A 25,132-nucleotide genomic window follows, 5' to 3' on the forward strand; every position below is an offset into this window, starting at 1 on the left:
AAAATTAACTCATCAGTAATAAGAATATATCTTACCCAGCCTATGTGGGGTACATAAGCTTGTTAAGGGAGAAGGAATTATATAGAGGACTTGAATAGTTGTGGTAGGTGTGGAGGGAGTTTGGGCTCTGTTAAGAGTTGATAGAGAATATTTGGGGCTGTGAATAGAAGGATACCTGAAGTGACATACTTGAGAGCTTCTGGGCATCATGCCACCCTATTGTTTGTCCACCAACTTAAGGAACAGTGTATGTTGAGTGGTATCTGTAATTTCCTATCCTGAGTGTCAAAACCATCATTGGATGGCAGAAACCCTGAAGTGTAGATAAAAAACTGATGGCTCTTGTAGATGGCATGGCTTGCTGGCCTTCTTGGTAGCTCATTTACTTCAATGCTTCTCTTGCACCTTGCTTGTATCAGAGAAGCTTACCTAGAGAGGGTAAGTCAACAGAGACAAGGAGGGGAAATAAAAACCAAGCAAATAAAAATTTTTTAATGTCCTAAGAAATCATGATTTTATAGAGTACAGAATTTTATTGCCAAGATTATCAACTACTGCCAATGACATTTGACTGCTGCTGCTAAGTCACTTCAGTCGTGTCCAACTCTGTGCGACCCCATAGATGGCAGCCCACCAGGCTCCCCCGTCCCTGGGATTCTCCAGGCAAGAACACTGGAGTGGGTTGCCATTTCCTTCTCCAATGCATGAAAGTGAGAAGTGAAAGTGAAGTCGCTCAGTCGTGTCCGACCCTCAGCAACCCGATGGACTGCGGCCTTCTGGGCTCCTCCGTCCATGGGATTTTCCAGGCAAGAGTACTGGAGTGGGGTGCCACCGCCTTCTCTGACATTTGGCTAGCATACATTAGAAAATCCCTCTTAATGTGCTCAACCCAACATTACTGGAACACTATCTAGACTAGCATATCTACTTGTTAGGTGAGATGAAGAGCATCTTAGACACCTTCAGACCTGGGGGACTCATCTTTTGGTGTCTTATCTTTTTGGCCTTTTATGCAGTTCATGAAGTTCTCACAGAAAGTATACTGTGGCGGTTTGCCATTCCCTCCTCTAGTGGATCATGTTTTGCCAGAACTGTCTGCTATGACCCATCCACTTTGGGTGGCCCTGCACGGCATGGCTCATAGCTTCATTGAGTTACATAAGCCACTTCGCAGCGACAAGGCAGTGATTCATGAAGGGGCTGGGAAGCTTAGGGAACTAAATATGATCTATATTGAATTGCATTTTCCCCCTGATTCTGAGTAACCAAGTGTCCTATTCTTGCTCATAACATTTATTAAAAGTTTTTCTTCATGTGATTCTGTGAGGCCTTTTATATGACCTTTCAGATTTCATTTACCATTCAGAAGCACAGTGTAGTGAAATTGAAAAAAACCAGAGTCTAGATTCAAGCCAGTCTGGCCCTGTGTCCAAGATCTATTCCATATCAGCTAACTTGACCTCTGGGCCTCAGTTTTCTCATATGTGAAGTGAGATAGTAATAATTCCTAAGTTGTTTTTTTTAATACTAAATAGGATAATGAGTATTAGGTTAGTATCAGGTTCCCTATCTCCTTGTTGCTGCCTCCAAGAAAGCTCATCGTCCTCATGCAGTGTGAAGGTGATGAAGTTTCTTGTGGTCTCCTATGATGAGGGTCCTCTTACATCTTGCAGAGTTCACATCCACGTTGAATTTCTTACATCAGAACTTCATACTATTGTTGGGAGGCCTTTGAAAGTTATGTTTTTTGAGGCATATTTAATCATATGAGGAAATGAACAGAACGTATTAGTGAATCAAGGAGATAAACTATACAGTATAAATATAGTTCTCAGAAAATGACATGTCTATACATTTATGTATGTGATGCTTGTTGGTGTCATATTTGCCTTCACCTGGATATTACGTGGTATCTGTGAAGCAAGATACCAACCTTTTTTTTTCCCCTGCTTGTGGTATTTGTAGGTTGAGAAACACAACTGACTCTGTGGGGGCAGGAGGGGAATACAGTGGGACAGAGGAGTTAGCTAGGTGCTAAATAGAGAAGAAGAGTTTTTAAAGCAAAATGCTTTGTGCTCTCTGAGGCCGTTTCTACCCTTTTAATTTCATATGCTTGAAATTATTAGTAAAACGGAAATTTCTCATTGTGTGTGGAATGCTACATATAAGATGAGTGTGAGGAGGCTGCTGACAGGCTCCACCTATGTAGAGAGGATGGTCACACACATGCATTGGAAAAAGATTAGGAAAAAACACAGAAATGTCAACAGTGATCATCTCTGTGTAGTGATACCTTCTATGGAATTGCACTCCCCAAGTTTTAAATGCCTCTTGGAGTTAGATTATTTGACAAGCAGAGGTAATGGACCCATCGTGATACCAAGAAAAACCAAACCTGTCAGAGGTCAGAGTTCCCATCCCTCCACTTCCCAGGCACTTTGTGCTTTTGGTGGCTCCTCAGTAGAATTGTGTCTAATTTTGAATTTAAAGTTTTTCAACACCCAGTGTTTCTGATCATACAGCAACATACCACATGAAAAGGAGGTCACTTTTCAGAGAGACTCACCCAAAATCACATGTAATTAGTGGAAGCCTGGAAGCTTGACTTCGTGTTACCTCTAGGCCTCTCCTTCCCTTGTTGCTTTTGATATCAGTATGCATGAGCCTTAGGAAAAAACTGTGTGTGTGTGTGTGTGTGTGTGTGTGTGTGTGTGTGTGAACTGTGCTTGTGTGTTTGTATGTGTATAGAAAGAGGTAAAAGAAGTTATATATTTATGAGTACCAACATGCATACATATATATGTATATTTTTTCCTTAAGGATGCTACTGTCTGTACTTCCATGTGCCAGAAATGTCTCAAAACCTCTAAATCTCTATCAGGTTTACCCTGTGATGGAGCTGGAGCTTAGGAAGCCAGTAAGGAAGATGAGATCAAGAAACAATTCTTAGGACTTAGTCTCTCAAATAAAGACCTCGTACATCATGCAAACCCTTCAGGGTCCAGGCTTGGAAAGAGTGGCTTTCCTCTTCAGGGATTGCCAGCAATTAGTCTCTGTTTGGTTTAGTTACTCCATCAGACACAGCCCTGAGGGGTCTCCAGCAGACATTCAGCTTCATTTTTAGCCATGGATTTAGCCTCGTTCTCTGTAGGGTCAGCCAGTCCCTCACACAAGAATTCTCCAAGTACAAAAGGAGACTGACTGGGTTGGAGAGGCTCAACTGCTTAGTTCAGCTGTCTTTCACTCCTAGGCCAGTACTAAATCCAGTGCTCATCCCTCCTCATTTTGCTTCACTGGCTCCAAACTTCTGCTGAGTTTGCATTATGATTGTGTCACAGGACAATCCTCCAAGAGAAGGTTAAAGTCCTAGAAGGAAAACTAAGAAGGGTAACCCATCTGCCCTTATAGGATAGGAACTATCCTATGTTAATAATTAAAGATCAGCAAAGGACAGATGTGAGTTTAACACTGAAAAGTCCTTAATTAAAGATCATCTAGATAGGGACTTGCAAAACTGTCTTGTGGTGCTCAGGGACTCCTTGGATGCTCACTAGAGATGTGTGAGTTGCCTTACCTTGCAAAAAGACTTAGGCTTTTGGCACTTCTGTGAAATTACAAATCTTTAATAAATTACATATTTGTACAAGGGCTCTTGTTCTGTTTACAACCTCATTCTCCTCTTTGATCCCCAAGTTATGCCTTTGTCTTTCTTTCACTGTATTACCAACACTGAAGCTGCATGTCACAGCACAAGGAGCATAGACTTGAAGCCAAGAAAACCAGACTCCATTCTCCAGGCTGCCATTCATTAGCCTGTGCTACTAATTCCATACTTCCATTTCCCTGTCTGTAAAATGGTGTGTGTGTTTGGGGGAAGGGTATGTGAAGGATTCAGTAAGGTCGCTGTTTGGGACAGTGACTGGTGTATTTTGAGAAATGGCTGCTATGATAATTACTGGTGGCCCAAGTGCCTGAGCCGGATTGCTGTACTTTGTCACCTGGAGGTGGAAAATTAATGCCTAATTTGACACTCAGAAAAGGAATGACATGAAAAGGAGAAAAATATTGCAACATCCACCCCATTCTTATTTTTAGTAGTTCATTAACATTGTTATTATTATTTTTGGAGTCTCCCAACCATTTCTGCAGAATTTTCTTTTTAATTCATGGATCATGGGACTCAAACTGGTATAATTCTTGCTTCATTATAATTTGCCATATGTGGGCATGTTGTCTATATTTAGCCTATGAATATAAAAACTTTACCATGTTGCCAAAGTGCCACATTTAAAAAAAAAATTGAATCTAGTCAAAAGTGTTTGGTTTGCAAAGGAATTAACAGGCCCAGAAATTTTTAAATACTTGCCAAAATAGATTGTACACCAGAATTTGGATTTTCTCATTCCTTAACATCTACATAATGGAAAATTTACATAAGAGCCAAAGAGCCTCAATTTTAGTAAGATACCTAAGAAACACATTTAATTGTGATGTGAGTTTGCAACAGATGTAAATTTAAATAGAAATGAAGCTGTCCTTCACCCGGATGGTATCAGCACAGTCCCACATTATCCTTTAAAGATTGCCAGGAGAAGCAGCAGCCTGAAGAATTAGGATCCAATGCCCCTTTCATAAGTCCAGGCCAGGTTTTTCTTTTCAAATTCTGGATTTAAAGGAAAAGAAAGAAAGGGAAAGGAAAATGGGGTGGGGGGAAACCCTTTATCATTATCTGGCTGATTTCCTCAGTCTTTTCCTAAGAATACCCGTTAGTTAGTCACTCTTCATGATACTGCATTTATTTCTCATATGATGAAAGGTTGGGAAGATCCTACATATTGTAAAGATGATGTCTAAATAGCCACTCCATGGAAAATCTTTTTTTAAAAAAGGGCTTTCATTTTTATTGTAGTGATTGATTTGAGTGAGGGTTTAAAAAATTTATTCTCATCATTGTTATTGTTGGTTGTTTGCTTGCAAGTAATGAACTTATTTTTCTAAAGAATCATCTTGACCAGGTAGCTGTCGAAATGTTTTAGGAATCCAAAAGAAGCTTAGGAAGGATGTGTTCTAAAAATAGCTTCCTACACACTAGAAGATTGATTAACACACAGACGTGTACACACGCACATCCTCTCTCCCTCCCTCCCTCTCTCCCTGTCTTTCTTTCCCTCCCACCCTCCCTCCATGTCTCTCTCTCTGGCTAATCCAGCAACCTGCTGTCATCAATAAATTATAAACGTGCCTCGTAGGACTTGCCTGCTGCATACTCCCGCTGCCATTCTCTTATTGTGGCTCATTGTGGAGATCCCAAGCTCAGCTGTGGCTTGGGATCTCCCAGGCTGGTCAAAGGTCGAATCATGCCATGCTTCCTGGCTTGCCTATTTCTAAGTATGAGTTACAATTTGTGACTTGGATTCGGCCTTGCTTCTGAGTCCGTTTCCTCTTTGCAACCATTTCCGGGACCCAGGCCCTTATTTTGGTCCCCTGTGCCACAGGCATCTATAAAGTGTAGCAGCTTTCCAGGGTGGAGACTCACTCCTATTCCTGTCAAAGTCTCGTAAGAACTACACCCCTGGGATTTTATTTCAGTCCTCCTTTATATCTATCCTGGACCTGTTGCCTGGATCACTACAAATCACCTACTCCTGGACTAACTGTTGATAATTCTGCCCTGCAATTTCTTGAGCATCAATCATGTACCAGACACCAAACTGGTGGTTACCTTATTACAAGCAGTATACAGTCATGTGGTTGACAGTACTGACTCTGCAGGGGAGGTTCAAATTGAAGCTCCATGAATGATACCTATTTGAGAACAAGACACTTAATACTTTAGTGCCTTAGTTTCCTTATCTATAAGCTTAAGTGGGGTGTATTATTATCCTCAAAATCATAACTAGCTCACATATTCACAATCACATAAACAGAATTTTAATACTATATTCTTTTAGAACCAGTTCTGGGGGTACAGTAAATAAAATGAAGTCGCTCAGTCGTGTCCAACTCTTTGTAATCCTATGAACTGTAGTCTACCAGGCTCCTCCATCCATAGAATTTTCCAGGCAAGAGTACTAGAGTGTGCCATTTCCTTCTCCAGGGGATCTTCCTAACCCAAGGATCAACCCCAGGTCTCCCTCATTGCAGGCAGACACTTTGCCATCTGAGCCACCTGGGGAGCCCTCAGTAGGTGCTTAACAAATAGTTGCAGAATCAATAGATAATCCATTGTTATATAGCAGACTTTGTTTGCTTGTTGATTTATTGTAATAAAAAAAAAATCCCCACGACAGTTAGTCTCAATAAAGGAGGAGAATAGAAAATCAAAAGCAGATGATCATATCTCAAAAAAATTTATTTTAGTTTCAGAATATCTTTTGCTTTCCACAGAGTCTCAGTTATAAAAGAATGACTACTAGGGTCATACCCTTAATATACAACCTCCACATTGTATCTGATTTAAATTTAAATTTAGAATAGATTAAATTAAATTTAGAATAGATTGGCTTTTAAAGATATTTACAAGCCATGACCCACTCCTACTTTCTCGATCTCCTGTGTTGGTTGTAGGAAGGCAGGGGATGGATAAAGGAAAGAGGGAACAAGGATGAGTCAGGGATTATTGCCTAAAAGGTCAGGCAGAGCTTCACAGTATGGTTTTGAGGGGCATGCTGGATATTGACCTGCCCAGCTTCTATTCTCCCTTCACCTGGTATTAGTACTTCTACTTTCTATTTGGGAACTCTCCTTCCCTTAATTCCCCACGAATTGGGAGAGGCCATCTCCCCTTCCAGCTGCAGTGAAAGTCTAGGATCCAGATCCCAGGTCAGTTGGCACATTCTGTTTCCCTAGGCTCAGTGATTAATTCAAGCTTAGAGCCATGTGACTCAAGTCAAGCCAGGTAGATACTGGTGCAGGATTTGGGGGTAACTATTGGAAAGAGAGATTCTTTTCTCACTGGGATGTCTTAGAAGTTAGGACTAATTTAAATCTTTTGACAACCATTTTTTCAAGGCAAAAGGAAAACCTGACTAAAAATGGAGCTAATGGAGGATAAAGCAGAGCCTACCAATGAAGAATGCAGTATTCCTAAGCAAATTATTCAGGCTTCTGAATCCAGCTTTTCTGAAGGATGTGCCACCTTGAACTTGGAAGTTAAATGAGCCAGTAAATAAATTTCTGCTTTTGCTTAAAGAAGTTTGAGTTGTATTTCTGTCACTTGAAAACTAAAGATTCTGTGCTAATACAAGGAGTCATCACAGCCTTAAGATGCATGAACTTAAAATTGAGGTCTTTAGAAATGATTAGACACAAAGGAATTGGCTTGCATTAACCAAATTTAATGCAAATTGCCAACCTCCATTGGTTCATAGAAAAAAACAACAATTCCAGAAACATCTACTTTCTGCTTCATTGACTATGCTAAAGCCTTTGACCGTGTGGATCACAGCAAACTGTGGAAAATTCTTGAAGAGATGGGAATACCAGATGACTTGACCTGCCTCCTGAGAAATCTATAAACAGGTCAAGAAGCAACAGTTAGAACTGGACATGGAACAATGGATAGGTTCCAAATTGGGAAAGGAATATATCAGGCTGTATATTGTCACCATGCATATTTAACTTATATGCAGAGTATATCATTCAAAATGCTGGACTAGATGAAGCACAAGCTAGAATCAAGATTGCCAGGAGAAATATCAATAACCTCAGATATGCAGATGACACCACCCTTATGGCAGAAAGCAAAGAGAAACTAAAGAGCCACTTGATGAAAGTGAAAGAGGAGAGTGAAAAACCTGGCTCAAAACTCAACATTCATAAAATGAAGATCATGGCATCCGGTCCTATCACTTCATGTTAAATAGATGGGGAAACAATGGAAACAGTGACAGACTTAATTTGGGGGGCTCCAAAATCACTGCAGATGGTGTCTGCAGCCATTAAATTAAAAGACACTTGCTCCTTGGAAGAAAAGCTATGACCAACCTAGATAGCATGTTAAAAAGCAGAGACATTACTTTGCCAACAAAGGTCTGTCTAGTCAAAGCTATGGTTTTTCCAATTGTTATGTGTGTGTGTGAGAGTTGGACCATAAAGAAAGCTGAGCGCTGAAGAATTGATGCTTTTGAACTATGGTGTTGGAAAAGATTCTTGAGGGCCCCTTTGATTGCAAAATCAAACCAGTTGATCATAAAGGAAATGAGTCCTGAATATTCATTGAAAGGACTGATGCTGAAGCTGAAACTCCAATACTTTGGCCACCTGATGTGAAGAACTGACTCATTGGAAAAGACCCTGATGCTGGGCAAGATTGAAGGCAGGAAGATAAGGGGATGACAGAGGATGAAGTGGTTGGATGACATCACTGACTTGATGGACATGAGTTTGAGCAAGTTCTGAGAGTTGGTGATGGACAGGGAAGCCTGGCATGTTGCAAAGAGTAAGACACAACTGAGCCACTGAACAGAGCTGAGCTAAAACAAGTTTAAAGGAGACTGATGAGTAATACGGCATATAAATTATATGAACCTTTGCAAGTGTCTAAATATTCGTAGCTTCTACTTGGTGCACTTATTTCCTAGAATTAGGTTACCTGAAAAGTCTAAATCAGCAAACAAAAGCTTGCCTCAAGATTAGATGAAGTCATTCAGTCCTGCCTGACTCCTTGGAATCCCATGGACTAGAGCCTGCCAGGAATTCTCCAGGCAAGACTACTGGAGTGGGTTGCCATTCCCTTCTCCAAGGAATCTTCCTGACCCAAGGATCGAACCCAGGTCTCTCACATTTCAGGCAGATTCTTTACCAACTGAGCCACCAGGGAAGTCCTCAATATTAGGGATTAGAACAAAGAAAGGTGGCTCAGTTCAGTTCAGTCGTTCAGTCATGTCCAACCCTTTGCAACCCCGTGGACTCTTTGCCAGGCCTCCCTGTCCATCACCAACTCCCAGAGTTTACTCAAACTCATGTCCATTGAGTCAGTGATGCCATCCAATAATCTCATCCTCTGTCATCCCCTTCTCCTCCCATCTTCAATCTTTTCCAGCATCAGGGTCTTTTCCAGTGAGTCAGTTCTTCACATTAGGTGGGCAAAGTATTAGAGTTTCAGCTTCAGTATCAGTCCTTCCAATGAATATTCAGGACAGATTTCCTTTAGGATTGACTTGGTTTGATCTCCTTGTAGACCAGTGGACTCTCAAGAGTCTTCTCCAACACTACAGTTCAAAAGCATCAATTCTTCGGCACTCAGCTTTCCTTGTAGTTCAACTCTCACATCCATACATGACTACTGGAAAAACCATAGCCTTGACTAGACAGACCTTTGTTGGCAAAGTAATGTCTCTGCTTTTGAATATGCTATCTAGGTTGGTCATAGCTTTTCTTCCAAGAAGCAAGCGTCTTTTAATTTCATGGTTGCAGTCACCATCTGCAGTGATTTTTGGAGCCTAAAAAAATTTAGTCTCTTACTGTTTCCATTGTTTTCCCATCTATTTGTCATGAAGTCATGGGACTAGATGCCATGATCTTTGTTATTTGAATGTTGAGTTTTGACTCTTACCTTTCTCTAAACATTCAATTAGTTTCCATTTTCTAAATTGCAATCATATTCTCTTTCTGCCTTCACAAATCTATGTTCTGATCACCTTGGTAGAAATTACTGTTTTCACACTTTCCAGACACATATTTGCCAGAAGTTTTTTGGTTTGCACTCATAGGTGTCCAATTTCACCCACCAATGGTGATTTTTAGTAGTTTAGCTCATAGAATGGAAGGACACTTCACTATCATCCCAAATATTGCCCAAAGGGGAAAGCTAATTAGGATTTGAGTGATTGTTGTACATTTGGTTGCCAACTTTCCAAATACCTGAGCCTCATTTTTAAAGACTGAGGTAAGATTCATAATGAAATGTATATATCCTAAGCATATAATTCAGTGCATTTTGACAAATGTGTACATGCACATAACCAACACTCAAATCACAATATAGAACATTTTCATAACTCCAGGAAGTTTACAGGGGCTCACTTTAATAATCTGAAGTTTCACAATGTCCAAGCAATATTAGTTGTATTCTCAGTATTTATTGATAGAAAAAATACATTTTGAGAGAAAATTGTTTGTAATTCAGTCTTGTTTTTATATAATTTTTTTTAATAATCATAATTGTTTGGAAATATTTTAATAATAAAAGGACTACTTGCACATATTTGAGATATTAAATTTTTGGTGTTTTTGACTATACGTTGTGTCCTCTCAAATTCATATGTTGAAATTCCAAACCCCTCTGTGTATGGTATTAGGAGGTGGGGCCTTTGAGCGGTGTAATTAGTTATGTAATGGGATTAATATCCTTATAGAAAGAAACCCTGGAGAGCTCTGTCTACTCTCCAGCAGACTGCAGCCTTGAGGAGCACTCTCACCAGTACTCGTTACACTGGTTTCCTCATCTCCTGCCTGCAGAACAATAAGAAATAAACTTCTGCATAAGACACCCAGTCTGTGGTACTTTGTTAGAGCAGCTTGAACTAACTAAGACATTTAGTGACCAAGTATTTCCTAGTGTCCATGAGGGTTTGAATCCCTTCAGAAATAACCTTCCTACAACCTCCCCAGGGGTCTGCATCTTACAGATTGACAGCTTCTGCTTTGGCTGTTCCAAAATGTGTATGATCAGGAGCATTTGGTTGGAAGTTGAAAGGCATATGGAAAAATACAAAAAGGTTCCCAGTATCATCATGACCACCAGCATTTCCCAGTGCAATAAAAATCTATTTCTGCTACTTGTTAACTATTAATATGTAAATATTGGCAAGAAATGAACCCTTTAAAAATCTTAGTTATTTTCTTCTGTTGAACTGAAGTGATGACTTACCTTATAGAGTTTTTATTAGGATCAGAAACAATGTGTGAAAATCTTGAAAACTAATTTTCATTCTTTTATTGCTACTCATTAATAAATACGGTATTTGAAAGGATAGATTTTGTTGAAGTATTCCACACATAGTTCTTTTACCTGGCAAGTCACATGCTGACTTATATGGGTAGAGTCCCTTAGCACAGTGCAAAAAGATTCCTTCTCTTTGAGAAAGGTTAATGGAGCTCAATCCCAATCAAAAAAATCTCAGCTTGATCACATAAGACTTTCAGAATCTCAGGAAATGTTATAATTGGACTCTGTTCCATGGATATGAATCTGAAATTAACAAATTAGGGGAAAAAGACCAAAACATATAAGAGATTTACTCAAGTCAACACAAACCACTGTAGTAGTATCAGGGTTCAAATTCCATTCTCCCAACGTCAGTGCTTTTCAATACTACTTGTTAATAAATAAACTATTTGAGGGCATATGTTTCACATTTATCACTGTATCACCAAACACACCAAAACCTCTAGGACCCTCTTTGACATGTGGAATCATATTTCTAGTTAAAATATATGTGTGTAAAATTGTCTTTCTGACAGTTTCCACTCTTCTGATAGTTTTGTGTCAGAAGTATTTTAATTGCTCAAGAGACTAAAACATTTGTTCTCCACTACATCTCTGTAATTAACTTGCAGGATAGAGTTTTTTCAGGGTTGATTCGGTACCTAAGAATCTTAACTGTGCATCCCAACTTTGTAAACTCTGCCATCACCATTCCTACCTGTGAATGAGGCTTTTAGAATCACAGCTGTGCTCTACTTCTGATGTCCGGGGCTTTAGTAATCACTTTACTCACAATGGAGTCCACAGGGGAAATATTAAACTGAATGATTTCAGAGGAATCAGAGCTGATAGCAATTGGAGCAACATGCCTAGTTAAATTGCAAACCATACCTTCAGTGGTACCCTGGGGAGCAAGAAATTTGGCTTTCTTATCTTCCAATCCACAGAGGTAGAAGTGAGCAGGGGTGTAAACAGAAGCCAACTTTATATTTTCTAATATTTGATTTTCTGAAGGTCCCAAGTCTTGAAGAGCAGGCAGTGGAGTTGATAATTAATCTGCGATGGCAATGAACAGTACTTCCAAGTTGGCTCTGTTGTCATGGGATGCTCTGTTGTACTTGTGAAGTCCTGATGGCTCCTAGGTGAGGCAAATGTACTTTACATTAACATGGAAAGCTGAACAGTATCGCTAGTAACTTGGAAGAGATTATGTTGGACAAACTCTACCACCTAAAGTACATTCAATAGCTGCAATCTCAATGTCACTAACAGTCATTCTGCTTGGAACTGCTTAAGCTGATGAATGATAGAACTTACCAGAGCTTTTCATACAGTGTATTTTCACCCATGCTCTCAAGATGGCTTCAAATTGTGTGTCCATTGATGCCTACAAATTGCAGATTTAATTAAGCCCTAGGTAAGAGATTAAATTCTAACTCACATACCTTCTACACAAATTCTAGCTAATAAAAATATCTTACATTTGTTGAGCACCTATTTGCCAGACAATAAAAAAAAATGTATCTTGTGTATCTCATTATTCATGAGAACTCTGCACAGTTGGTTTGATCAGTAGCATAAAGTTGAGGAAACTGAGTCTCAGAGGAGGCTAAGTAAAATTGTACCCAGTTACTAAGCTGGCATATGGTAGGCCAAGGATAGAACCCAGATGTGCCCAGTCCTAAACCCCAACTTCTTTCAACCATGGGAAGTAGCATTTGGGCATGGGTTTTATATAATTCACTCAGCTTTCAAAGGCTGCCTCAAGTCCCAGTGTTTTCATGGAGCCTTCTTGGAATGTTCCCTGGAAAAAAAAAGAAAAACCACAGTCCTGGTCAGAGTCAGATAGACCTGGTTTGAGTACCCCAGCTCTGACATTTGTTGACCATTTGGCCTTGGATGATTCATTCATCCTCTCTAAACCTTAGTCTACAATGGGGGTAATAATACTACAGCATGAGACTTTTCAGAGAATAGAGAGATGCCTGAGAAGCATGTTTGTAATGTCTGATACATGATAGTGGCTAATGTGTTTTGAGGACTTTGTGGTGAGAGCTTTCCACTCATTATTTCACTTAGTTCTCACAACCAACCTGTGGTTGAGCTTTCCACTTATTATTTCACTTGGTAAGAGCTTTCTACTCATTATTTCACTTAGTTCTCACAATCACCCTATGATGTGTGGTTACTAACACCATCTGCATTTTGTAGATGAAGCAGTGAAGCTTCATCATTGGACACTGGGCCAGTATCACACCACCAGTAAGTGGCCGAGCAGTGGGCAGTCTGACTCCAGAGCCCATGCTTCTCACTGCTGTGGGGGAGTTCTTCAGACCACAAGAGAGACACAAGATCAATTTAGTTGGTCATGAGCAGCATTTTTTAATGAAATATAAGAGAAAGCATAAAATAGATTAGAATAGAAATATCAGTATGCCCCTCACAGTAAAGGTAAATATTCCGTGAAAATTTTGTTTTGTTGTGTGTTTTTTTGTGTGTGTTGTGTGTTGTGTGTACTGGGTGTTCCTATAGAATATATATTTTACTTAAGATTATGAAAATTTTTATGTACACTACATTATACTCTCTCTAAATAACACATACTTAGAAATGATCATTCTCTTTCCAAATAATTGGTCACATTGTTTTATAATAATTTATTATAATTTATTATTGTTAAATTACAGTATTTATGTTAAATTATGTTAGATAATGTTATTGTCACTGTTGTTTTTAGTTTCACTGGTCACATATAGTTGGATAACTCCATATTGATTCATGCTAATATTCAATAACATTGACTTTAACTTGAGCTATTTCATTAATTTGTTCACTTATTTAACAACTATTTATTAAGTTCTTACTATATTTCAAGTATTATACTAGGGACAGAGGATTCAATGGTGAACAAAAGACACAGTTCTGCCCTTAAAGAGTTTACAACGCAGTGGGGAGACCAGACATCAAACACAATAACAAGCAGTAAGTTCTCCATTAGCATATGTGAGTGGTTCTGTAGTATGTTATAACCTGGCTTTTAGGGTAAAAGTAAAAAGATAACTACAGTCAAGTGTAAAAAGCAAAACAAAGAACACAGTTGAATTAGTTCAGGAGTAACCTAGAAAGCTTATGAAAGTGAAAGTCACTCTTGTGTCTAACTCTTTGCAACCCCATGTACATACAGTCCATGAAATTCTCCAGGCCAGAATACTGGAATGGGTAGCTGTTCCTTCTCCAGGGGATCTTCCCAACCCAGGGATCAAACCCAGGTTTCCCACATTGCACAATTCTTTACCAGCTGAGCCATCAGGGGAGCTCAAGAATACTGGAGTGAGTAGCGTATCCCTTCTCCAGGGGATCTTACCAACCCAGGAATCAAACCAAGGTTTCCTGCATTGCAGGAAGATTCTTTACCAGCTGAGCTACAAAGGAAACCCAAAGTATAAGCTTCTGGCCCATATGGGGATCAAACCCACTTCAGTTCAGTTCAGTCACTCAGTCGTCTCCGACTCTTTGAGACCCCATAAATCGTAGCACGCCAGGCCTCCCTGTCCATCCACAATTCCCAGAGTTCACCCAAACTCATGTCCATCGAGTCGGTGATGCCATCCAGCTATCTTATACTCTGTTGACCCCTTCTCCTCCTGCCCCCAATCCCTCCCAGCATCAGAGTCTTTTCCAATGAGTCAACTCTTCGCATCAGGTGGCCAAAGTATTGGAGTTTCAGCTTTAGCATCAGTCCTTCCAGAGAACACCCAGGACTGATCTCCTCTAGAATGGACTGGTTGGATCTCCTTGCAGTCCAAGGGACTCTCAAGAGTCTTCTCCAACACCACAGTTCAAAAGCATCAGTTCTTCAGTGCTCAACTTTCTTCACAGTCCAACTCTCACATCCATACATGACTACTGGAAAAACCAATAGCCTTGACTAGATGGACCTTTGTTGGCAAAGTAATGTCTCTGCTTTTGAATATGCTATCTAGGTTGGTCATAACTTTCCTTCCAAGGAGTAAGCGTCTTTTAATTTCATGGCTGCAGTCACCATCTGCGGTGATTTTGGAGCCCCCAAAAATAAAGTCTGACACTGTTTCCACTGTTTCCCCACCTATTTGCCATGAAGTGATGGGACCAGATGCCATGATCTTCGTTTTCTGAATGTTGAGCTTTAAGCCAACTTTTTCACTCTCCTCTTTCACTTTCATCAAGAGGCTTTTTAGTTCCTCTTACCTTAGTGTTATTAGCACCACACTCTAACTAACTGATCTAACCGGCCCAGCATTCTAGGTAGGAGGGAAAGACAGACAAACAAAAAAACTTTAATCTCAAACTTTGTTTACTCTTACACAAAGATCACTGAAAAACAGTTATCTTTCTTGGTTGATATATTAAGCAGGGTAAGGAAGCACCAAAATAAACCCCAAAATAAAAAAGCCCTGTCCAATTAAGCTAAGGAAGACAGTTTAATCTTTATCAATGGGTTGCAGTATTACTATTCTGTTTTCCCCTTATATACAGATATAAACACTTGCTTTTTTCCTGGGATAGAATAATGTATGATGAGGGTTTTTCAAGTGCTAGTGAGATTGAAGTATTTTCCTACATAATGTACCACAAACAGATTTAGAAATGTTGGTTTTAGATGCTATGATGCATATTCAGATTTTCCATGCAACAGATTATAAAGTAGCTTGAATAAATTGAAGAGCCAGTGAACTAAAATACCTCCTGTATGTTTCATAAATTGAAATATTGATAAAGTAGAAATTTACAATAAAGGAAATTTAGGGATTCTCATGTCCCTTATTAGAGTCTTATTTCTATGGGTCTGATTTCAGACAAAGAGAGTTATAATGGAAAGGAACACAGCAGGGTAAACAAGAATGAAAATAAGTAAGAGAAAAAAAGAATTAAAGCAAAATTGAAGATTCAGCATCAAAATACCTCATCTCCATAAAACAATTCTTATTGTAGTCCTCTCAGGAGAATCTCCAGCTGAGTTACTGGGCTGCTCTATCAAAAATTGGCAAACCTTCATACACTGCAGTGTCACTCACTATTTATTGCCAGTTGGTTGGAGAGCTTCAGTTACATTTAAAATTTTCTAGTTTGAGGTGACTTTTCCATGCCATCTGAGAGCCGAATTTTTCAGGAGATCTATAGGGTCTCTGCTTCTCACTACTTTTGGGGACCTTTTCAGGGCTGTGACTGCCTGGACCCTGGGAGTCAGCTGGTGAGCTGGCGGAGAAGTGGTTTCTGCCCCACACTGAGAGGGTCTGTAATGAGTCAGGCCAGAGCAGTCCTGACATGGCAGGGTGTAGTTTTCTTGGAGCTAGAATGTGGAAAGCGACAATGCAAAGATTACAGTCAATTCCATCAGAGGCTGAAGGACCGACCCTGCAGGTTTCTTTATGGTGCCAGTGACATTAACTCAGACATGTAAGAAACACAGTAAACTTGATTGGCTCACATAACCCAGGAATCAAAATCGGAATACATGGATCAGATGGTCACATGTTATTTTTTGGATTCTTTCTCCACTTGCTGGTCAGTTGTCCCCTATGTTGCTTTATTCTTGGGTAGGCTGCCCTCACTGATGGCAAAAAAATGACCATAAGCAGCACAAAAATGACTTCTAACCAGCTTCAAAACTTCATCCAGAGGAGTTCACCTCTCTATTAATAATTTTAGCAGCAGTTTTGGGACTAAGTCTGCGCCATGTGCCAGCAGTGGATATGGAAAATTCCCTAAAGGAAAGCAGATTCTGTTACCAGAAGCAGGAGAGATTAAATCGGGGCTGTAAAGAAACAACAAAACCACTTACCTGCTATACCCGTTGGATGCTCCTTTTGATCATCCGTAGAAGCAAAAATTCCACAGAGATAGCTTTAATTCTTCCTTTTGTACATTGACTCATAGTCCATGCTTTTTCCTCAGGAAAATGTCAAAGACATTATGATATACTAGGTATCTGAGTGCTGTGCCATTTTGAAGCTTAGACAGAACACTAGCAGAATTGACAAGTTGTTCCTGTGAGTTTGCTGACATAGGGTACTTTAACACCCATGCTAAATCAAGCTGCAGGCTTCCAGAGCTCCAAGGTAAAGCAAGGATGTGTCAGCCAATTTCCTGACAGGAATTGATAGCTTTGGGTGGGAACCTCCTGCTCTTTTTCTTGTGGAAATGCCTTCAAATTTCTGACCTCTTTCATGTTTATTCCCATTTTTCTGATCTCATGGGAACCATCATTATTTAAAATTAGTGATTCCTGATGTTTAAAAGTTTGAAACTCCTTTCAAATGTAAGAGTTTATAAATGTCTTGTGATGGTAATTGAATCTCTTGTGTATATTGGTATATTGACTAAAAATACATAATAACAAATAAATTTAGTAAAATTAATATTTTAAAACAATTTGTATCATATTGATTACAGCCATGAAAATGAATTGTATATGCATGTGTGAGATGTTTATTCAACCTACATAGGGATGTGCAGATTTCTTACAATAATTCTATAAACTCTTTCTGTAATAGTCAGGAAATTGAGGGCAGATGACTTAGAATGATTTTTTTTATCACTCTTGTGTTCATCTTAACTCTAAAGGCCCAGGCCTCCAAATGGAAGATCATAGTCCCACACTCAGCCTCCTGTGTCCCTCTGTTTCCATAGCTTAAACTCTAATTTCAGTTGGTTAAGGACTGACTAACTTCCAAGGAAATTTATATTGACCATAACTGCCAAGATAGTAAATTAATACCATTTCTGAACAATGAAAATGAAATTGACTAACGTGTACTCCATGTTGAAGGCATCTGCCCAGAAAAGAAAAATAGGATCTGTTGATTTAAGACCTATCTTTCAAAGAATAATGATGAATCTCATCAGAGATATAGCATTTCACTTTCAATTGGGATCAAAGCTACTATAGAAACATTTATAACAAAAGGTAATTTTGATCAAAAGATAAAAATTTAATGTAAGGACCATTTTGGAGGCTGTATATTCCCAGGTGGTGCAGTGGTAAACGGAGAAGGCAATGGCACCCCACTCCAGTACTCTTGCCTGGAAGATCCCATGGATGGAGGAGCCTGGTAGGCTGCAGTCCATGGGGTCGCTAAGAATCGTACCCAACTGAGCGACTTCACTTTCACTTTTCACTTTCATGCATTGGAGAAGGAAATGGCAACCCACTCCAGTGTTCTTGCCTGGAGAATCCCAGGGACGGAGGAGCCTGGTGGGCTGCAGTCCATGGGGTCACTAAGAGTCGGCCACAACGGAGCGACTTCACTTTCACTTTTCACTTTCATGCATTGGTGAAGGAAATGGCAACCCACTCCTGTGTTCTTGCCTGGAGAATCCCAGGGATGGGGGAGCCTCGTGGGCTTCCGTCTCTGGGGTCGCACAGAGTCAGACACGACTGAAGCGACTTAGCAGCAGCAGCAGTTCTAATTTGTAGACAGCTGTCAAATGTTTGGTAACTAGTATGCTAATACAGATTTGGGTCCAAAATGTTACATTCAGCTAAAAAGTTGTGTAGAAAGGAAAAAAAAATTAAAGGAGGGAGTTGAACTCTGGCACTTAGGTGCACACCAGTGTCACTGTGTTCGAGTGACTGCTTCATTCTTAATATAACCTCAGCCACTGGGGGTGCTGGTCCCTGAACTTGTGCTGATGAATACAGGGGCTCTGGAAAGAGACTAAGACCAAGAAATTCATGTTCTGCTATTAACTAGCTATGTTACTCTGGGCAGGTCACTCTCTTGCCCTTAAACTATGGTTTCTTTATGTTTTCAGGGTTGTTAGAAATTTGTAAAACAGTATTAGAGTTATTATGACATAATTATTAAAAATAGTGAAATAAGTAGAACATGTTAACTACCAATAAATGTTGGCTCAATTTTGAGTATTACATTGCTAGCATGTGAAATGAGTACAGTTGTTCAGTAGTTTGAGCATTCTTTGGCGTTGCCTTTTTTTGGGATTGGAATAAAAACTGACCTTTTCCAGTCCAGTGGCCGCTGCTGAGTTTTCCAAATGTACTGGCATATTGAATGCAGCACTTTCACAGCATCATCTTTTAGGATTTGAAATAGGTCAGCTGGAATTTCATCACCTCCCCTATCTTTGTTCGTAGTGATGCTTCCTAAAGCCCACTTGACTTCACATTCCAGGATGTCTGGCTCTAGGTGAGTGAGTGATCACACCGTCGTCGTGGTTATCTGGGTCGTGAAGATCTTTTTTGTACAGTTCTTCTGTGTATTCTTGCCACCTCTTCTTAATATCTTCTGCTTCTGTTGGGTCAATACCATTTCTGTCCTTTATTGTGCCCATCTTTGCATGAAATAGTATTATAAATTGTGTTAGGGACAAGTATCTTAGAAGGTATCTTGGAGTCTGAGACACTGAGAAGAAAGCAAAGGCAGTTTTGAAAAATGTTTTACTGTGGATTATAAATCGAATCTCCTTTGTTGATCGTTAAGAGATGAAGGTAATGATTAGCTGTCTGTTGTAGTATAATACTGTGGTTCTGGGACATGCTTTTTAGTGGAACATCATGTGGACCTCAGGCCATGTGGTGTCCCAGTTTGTACTTGGTTCACATTATCACATTTCCTGAATTATCAAGTGGACTTCTCTAACTGTGCTAGGATAGGTTTACCCTGACTTGATTGCTCTCCCCACAGCTTCTATATGTGTTAGGGGAACCTTAAACTTAAAAAAGTATTTTTTCTTCCACCTTAACCACCAACCTTTTTTCCACCAGCAACTACCCATAGAATAACATTGGACCATCAAAGGAGCAAACAATAGCCAATGGTCCAGTTGTGGACACCCAGTCTTTATGGCCACTACCCAAGATTCCCAAACCTAGCTTTAGCCAGGTTGGAGAAAGTGACTAGAGAAAGCAGAATAATACAATTATTCTTTGATGATTCCTTATGTGACAGTGAAGTGCTCAAGTAATCACTGGCATCATAGCTTTGAGTTAACTTCCAAAAGATACAGTGAATATTTCTCTTTGGAAACACACATCAGAACTCTTTTAGGATCTGTTCCAGATAATTACACTATTTTGCTCACAACAAAATATCACCTGTTAGAGAGCTTTCAGGTATTACTTTAAATTCACGTAGTGACCAGTTTGTTACCAGGATTATAGGAGAACGAGATCAGTATCATATATGTCAAATACACAATTGAATATTCAACACAACTCAAATGTTTAAAACATTTAAATCATTCCTGTTCTGATTTATTCTTCAAATATTAATAACAGTCTCAAGACTGGTGGTTATTACATCAGCCTCTAAATCACTTTTGTGTAATCAATTAACCTCATCAGTTTCAAACAGTTCCTACCAATACACATTTTTAACATCACCAATACAATTTGTTTTCAATTACCAGCTTCACTAATGGCACGGCCTCCTGAAATTAATGCTTACCAAAGTACTAGAAAGTTTCCTGTTTTGTCTGAGGGCTGTATACATTTTCTACACAGCAGCGAAATGATTTGATGCTATTACATTTTAAGGCTTGAGATTTTTAATTTTCTCATCTAAAAATGTGCAAGTCAAGCAACCCAACCCACCCTGTCCCACTCAGGGAATTTCAGCTACCCACTCTATTTTCCAAACAAATGAGAATGTCTATACAGGTTCCTAACACCAAGGACTTTGTGGTGTTTGTTGTAAATAAGTCAGTGGATAATCATAAAACACTTCTTGGCAGTAACTAAATCAAGAAGATCAGTGATGGCTGGTCTAAGCCAGTTCTAAATTTTATGGCAATTTTTTAATGAGTCAAAGGAAGAGAGTTTGTCAGCATTTTGTCTTTTGGGGTCAAATGAAAGAAAGCAGGAGAGAGACAGAGAAATGAATCTAAAGTACCTGGTGTTTGGGAGAAGAGGGGAAAGAGTGAGCAAAAGAGGAAAAGAAAATAAAGCTAAGCAGAAGCCAAGTGTCTAGTTTATACAGCTTTTAGCTTAAGGGCAGAACATTTTAGTTTGATTTTGTCCTTTAAGGAAGCCTGCAGAAAGACTTTGGTGCCAGTGTGACCTTGGCAAACATAAAGAAGACTCACAGCTTTGGAATTTGGGTGAAATATAAGGGGAAAAAAGAGGAAGAGAGATGAGAAATAGATTGGGTAGAAATAGCAAATAGCAGAAGAGCAGCCATGCCTAAAAGATAATAACCAGAGCTGGGTCATGATCATCATGACCCCGTATTTCTTTGACCAATTCTAGCCACTGTGGGATCTCCTCTGGAAACTGGCTTGAAAATATCCTTGATAATGGAAGTCCTTGCCACCTTGATGGAGAAAGTTAGCATTTCCGTCAGGGACTATGAAAATGTATTCTGCTTCAATAAAAACGTGAACAAGCCAAAATAGAATCGAGGTTCACTGTTCCAAATTAAATTAGACGTTTCATTAGTCCAGTTAGATGTCATTGGCTAAATGTAAGCCCATTATGGTGATTTTTGAAGGGAAAAAAAGTGAGGAGGGGAACAAATGCCCTGAGAATCTACCCTTTCTTTGTAGCTGCATAGACCAAGCTGGGACTTCCCAGGTGGCACTAGTGGTAAAGAACCTGCCTGTTCAATCCCTGGGTCTGAAAGATCCCCTGGAGGAAGATGTAGCAACCCACCAGTATTCTTGCCTGGAGAACCCTGTGGACAAAGGAGCCTAGCGGGTTATAGTCCATAGGGTCTCAAACAGTTGGCCATGACTGAAGCAACTTAGCATGCACACATGCAAACAAAACCAGGTCCCTTGACAAGGAGATACAGGTAGCACAGGTGGCATGTGCCTTTGGTGAGTTAACAAGTAACCCTTAAAGCAAAAAGAACCTGTGTCAATGAAGAAAGCAACCAGTGTCTACACAGCAAGAACTCTGCCTGGATTCAAGCATAAATGTTCAGTTAGCTTAACCTTTGGTGCAAAACTGAGTTCTGTTCCTCATGACATTGCCACTGGTTTTTACATAAGTTCTTATGGTTGTTTCTCATCTCTGACTATTGCCCTTAGTGATCCCTTTATCATCTAAGATCTTGCCTGTCACTTTCATTGTCTTTAAAAAAAAAAAGATCACAAAAACCTTGTCTTTTCTAAAAGAATTTTTTTTTAAAGTCAAGAACTCATCTCTGATACCTAAGGGGGCCTTTCAAATTTCCCCTGATAAGACAGTGAGAAATAACTTAGACAACTTAAAAAAGTCCAGTTCCATTTTCTTTTTAATTATAAAATAAAATAATGGAGATGGGTTTCCTACAGAAACAAAGATTGCAATAACACTTAATTCTGGAGTGTCTTGCATAAGTCAAAAAGAAGAGTATTCAGACTAGGGACAAAGTTGGTTAAGGATAGGGTAATGCACATACTAAGCTATAAAATTTTCCAGAGCTCTAAAGGAAAGAGAAGAGTTCAGAGCTGTTGGAAAATTACTGATGTCATAAGTAAGGCAAAGCTTAGAAGGAATTAAAAAAAAACTTAAAATTTATTATTTAACACCTAAGAATTTTTACTTACAAAAAATAGAAAAGAAAGCAAAGACAAAAAAAGAAAGAGCTAAATAGACAATTCAAGTAATTTATTATAATGAACAGCAATCAAATTCCATAAAGAAAATATCATAAAGATATAACTGGACAGAGCAAATACTCAATGTAAGAATTCAAATTTCAGACTTTCCTTGCTTCAACTCCCATGCTTCAACACATCCTATGAAGAATTATAAATTACTCCCTCTGAATCAGACCCCAGGCCAGCCATGCTGTTTCTGGTTCTGATTTTCTTTCTGTCAATCAGTCAAAAAATGAAGAAAATAAATCACTAGAGTAAGAACTAGAGGCCTTAGGTTCTTGCCTTATATCTTGAACTAGCTAATATTAGCAAATAAGTTTTGGCAGAAATTAAACAGACTTTTGAAGGGGCATCCGTCAACCAAAGCTTAACTCCAGGCCGGCTTCGGAGCTGGCATGCAGCCCACATGTTGCAGAAGGGCCCCACACCTTAGCAGGGGCCAGCCCTTGGTTTATTGCTTTGCTGCCACAGTTTTGAAATTCTTAGTGTTTAACAAGGGACATCACATTTTCATTTTGCCCTGGGCCCCTCAAATTGTGCAGTCAGTTCTGCCTTAACATTGCCTAGCCTCTGCATATCTTATAAAATCAGGATTGGAAGATTTCTAGCATCATTTGAGCTCCACTGTGTGATGACACAGATGTTTCAGGATCGTCCAGCACTGTGAGAGCACACCACCACAGTAGCTCTGAAGACGTTTCTCCAGACTTCCACTCCCAGCACATATTCTCATCCTCTAAATCGACAACTAGTCTCAAGGTATAGAAACCGCAGGATTAAGCAAAGAGTATTATCCTGCTCCTTCTTTCTCACTCAGTGACTGACCTCTCATTATGGGTGCTGCTGACTAGTTAGAAATTGCCATAAACAAACCACCCCAAAGCTGAGGGGCTTAGAACAATATCCATTATTATTGTTCACAAATCCAGAGCTGGCTGGCTGCTTCTGCTGATCTTGGTCGGGCCTTGCTGGGTGTTTCTCTGGTTACTGAGAGGGATACAGAGAGGGGAAGAAGTGGAGCCACTTTTGCAGTAAATCTGCCCCTCTCCCATGAACCAGAAGTTCTACTTGTTGTAAAAACTCTAACCCAACAACATATCAATGTGTGACCCTAAGCAAATCACTCAAGGCCTCCCTCTACTGTCTCACGTGCATAAACAAGGGCACCTGGCTGGATCATCTCTGAAGCCCCTTCTGCTCTGACATCTCCATAGCCTACAAATCTCTCTGTTCCCATTTTAGCCATGGTTCCCACACTTGTCTTCATCCTCTGGCACCAGACAAGACACTGGTCTCTGTAATGCCGTGCGTGTGTGTGTGTGTGTGTGTGTGTGTGAGTCACTCAGTTGTATCTGACTCTTTGCAACCTTGTGGACTGTAGTGTGTGTGTGTGTGTGTGTGTGTGTGTGTGAGAGAGAGAGAGAGAGAGAGAGAGTGCATTACTCAGTCGTATCTGACTCTTTGCAACCCTATGGCCTGTAGCCTGCCAGGCTCCTCTGTACAGGGCATTTAATCACAGATGGATCAAAGTGATCCATTTTTAATCTACTTTGATCATTACAGCCTTGTCAGGCCCTGAAAACATAATGCCAAAAACAAAAGTTCAGAATTCTCAGGGGAAAAGCTTAAGTTCTTGGCCATGCCAGAAATCCTCTTGCTACACGGGGGAGGGCAGTGAATGGTGAATCCTCCAGGTCCAGTGTCCAAAGCTCTGGCTGCTTTGTCTCTGCAAAGCAGAATCCTTTCTCATTTGAATGCTGTCTGTGCTGCCCACCAGACTGCATCAAGCCCTTGTGGCCCAAGCAAAAGGCCCTGGCACAGCACTCTGCAGGCCTCCGAGCCAGGCAGCGTTCTCTCAAATAAATGAGAGGGACGGCATGTTCTCTCTAGAGGCTGCAGGTCCTGTCAGCTTTATGCTTGCCGACTCACATGGCTTCTAAAAGACGAAACCATAAAATGTCACTCCAGAATGAACTCTGGACAGTCAGATCTTTGCCTAGGCTGGACACTGTTAATTTATCAAACTGACCAAACAATAGCTTGATTTTTTTCTTGTTGGAATCCCCTCTGCTCTTTGTAACTCACAATGCAGCTGTTTGTCTCAATAAGCTCTCTGATAGGACTCTGTAGGAATCAAGATCTTGTTTTATTTTTCTGAGGAAAAAAAAAGTTAAAGCACAAGAACAGTTCCTGCAAATACGGGGCCAGCAAATGTACCACAGAGATGGGCCAGCATGCTGGATGCGGCTTGTTGGGCACGTGCCATTGCTGCTTTTTCAGCTGGTTCGGGGAATAGGAGCTAAATTTGGTTTGTGTCATTGTTTTAAACAGCAGACTGTTTCGTATGCTGCCAGATATGCCTCTTGTTTGTGCATTCATTTGTGTTCCACTGTCTCCAAAATAAACCTGTCTCTTCAGATCAGGTAGTCTTCCACTAAGCTAAAAAAATAAAACGAGGGGTGATGATAGAGGGCCCGCTAGTCTGTCTTTCACACGATGACATGCCTGTTTCCTCTTCAGTGGTTTTTGTCATTTTGCTGAAAGCGCCCATGTTGGCATTAGGTTAGAGCAACACAGTGGGTTCTTTTATTGGCCCTCAAGGTGGCTCTTGAAGGTCTC

At 40.0% G+C, this 25,132-nt stretch overlaps 1 protein-coding gene across 36 annotated transcripts in view; it reads left to right on the forward strand.

Annotated features, from left to right (window-relative positions):
- LOC147343090 (uncharacterized) overlaps positions 1-25,132 on the forward strand; it is a 466,920-nt gene that overhangs the window by 210,095 nt on the left and 231,693 nt on the right. For 15 of the 36 annotated variants that reach the window (XR_015157022.1, XR_015157025.1, XR_015157036.1 and 12 more), the window contains one exon: positions 7,012-7,191. The exons of the other annotated variants lie outside the window; for them this stretch is intronic. Coding sequence is in view for 6 of the 15 variants with exons in the window: in XM_086382530.1 (XP_086238656.1) it covers positions 7,012-7,032 (21 nt within the window). In the remaining 9 variants the exon portion in view is untranslated. Of the gene's footprint in view, positions 1-7,011; positions 7,192-25,132 lie in introns of those variants that run through there. 36 annotated transcript variants of the gene reach the window in all.

The sequence above is a fragment of the Bos grunniens genome, chromosome 28 (genome assembly GCF_055505025.1).
Source record: "Bos grunniens cultivar Pamir isolate PY7600 chromosome 28, Bosgru_T2T1.0, whole genome shotgun sequence".
In the NCBI taxonomy this organism is placed as follows: domain Eukaryota; kingdom Metazoa; phylum Chordata; class Mammalia; order Artiodactyla; family Bovidae; genus Bos; species Bos grunniens.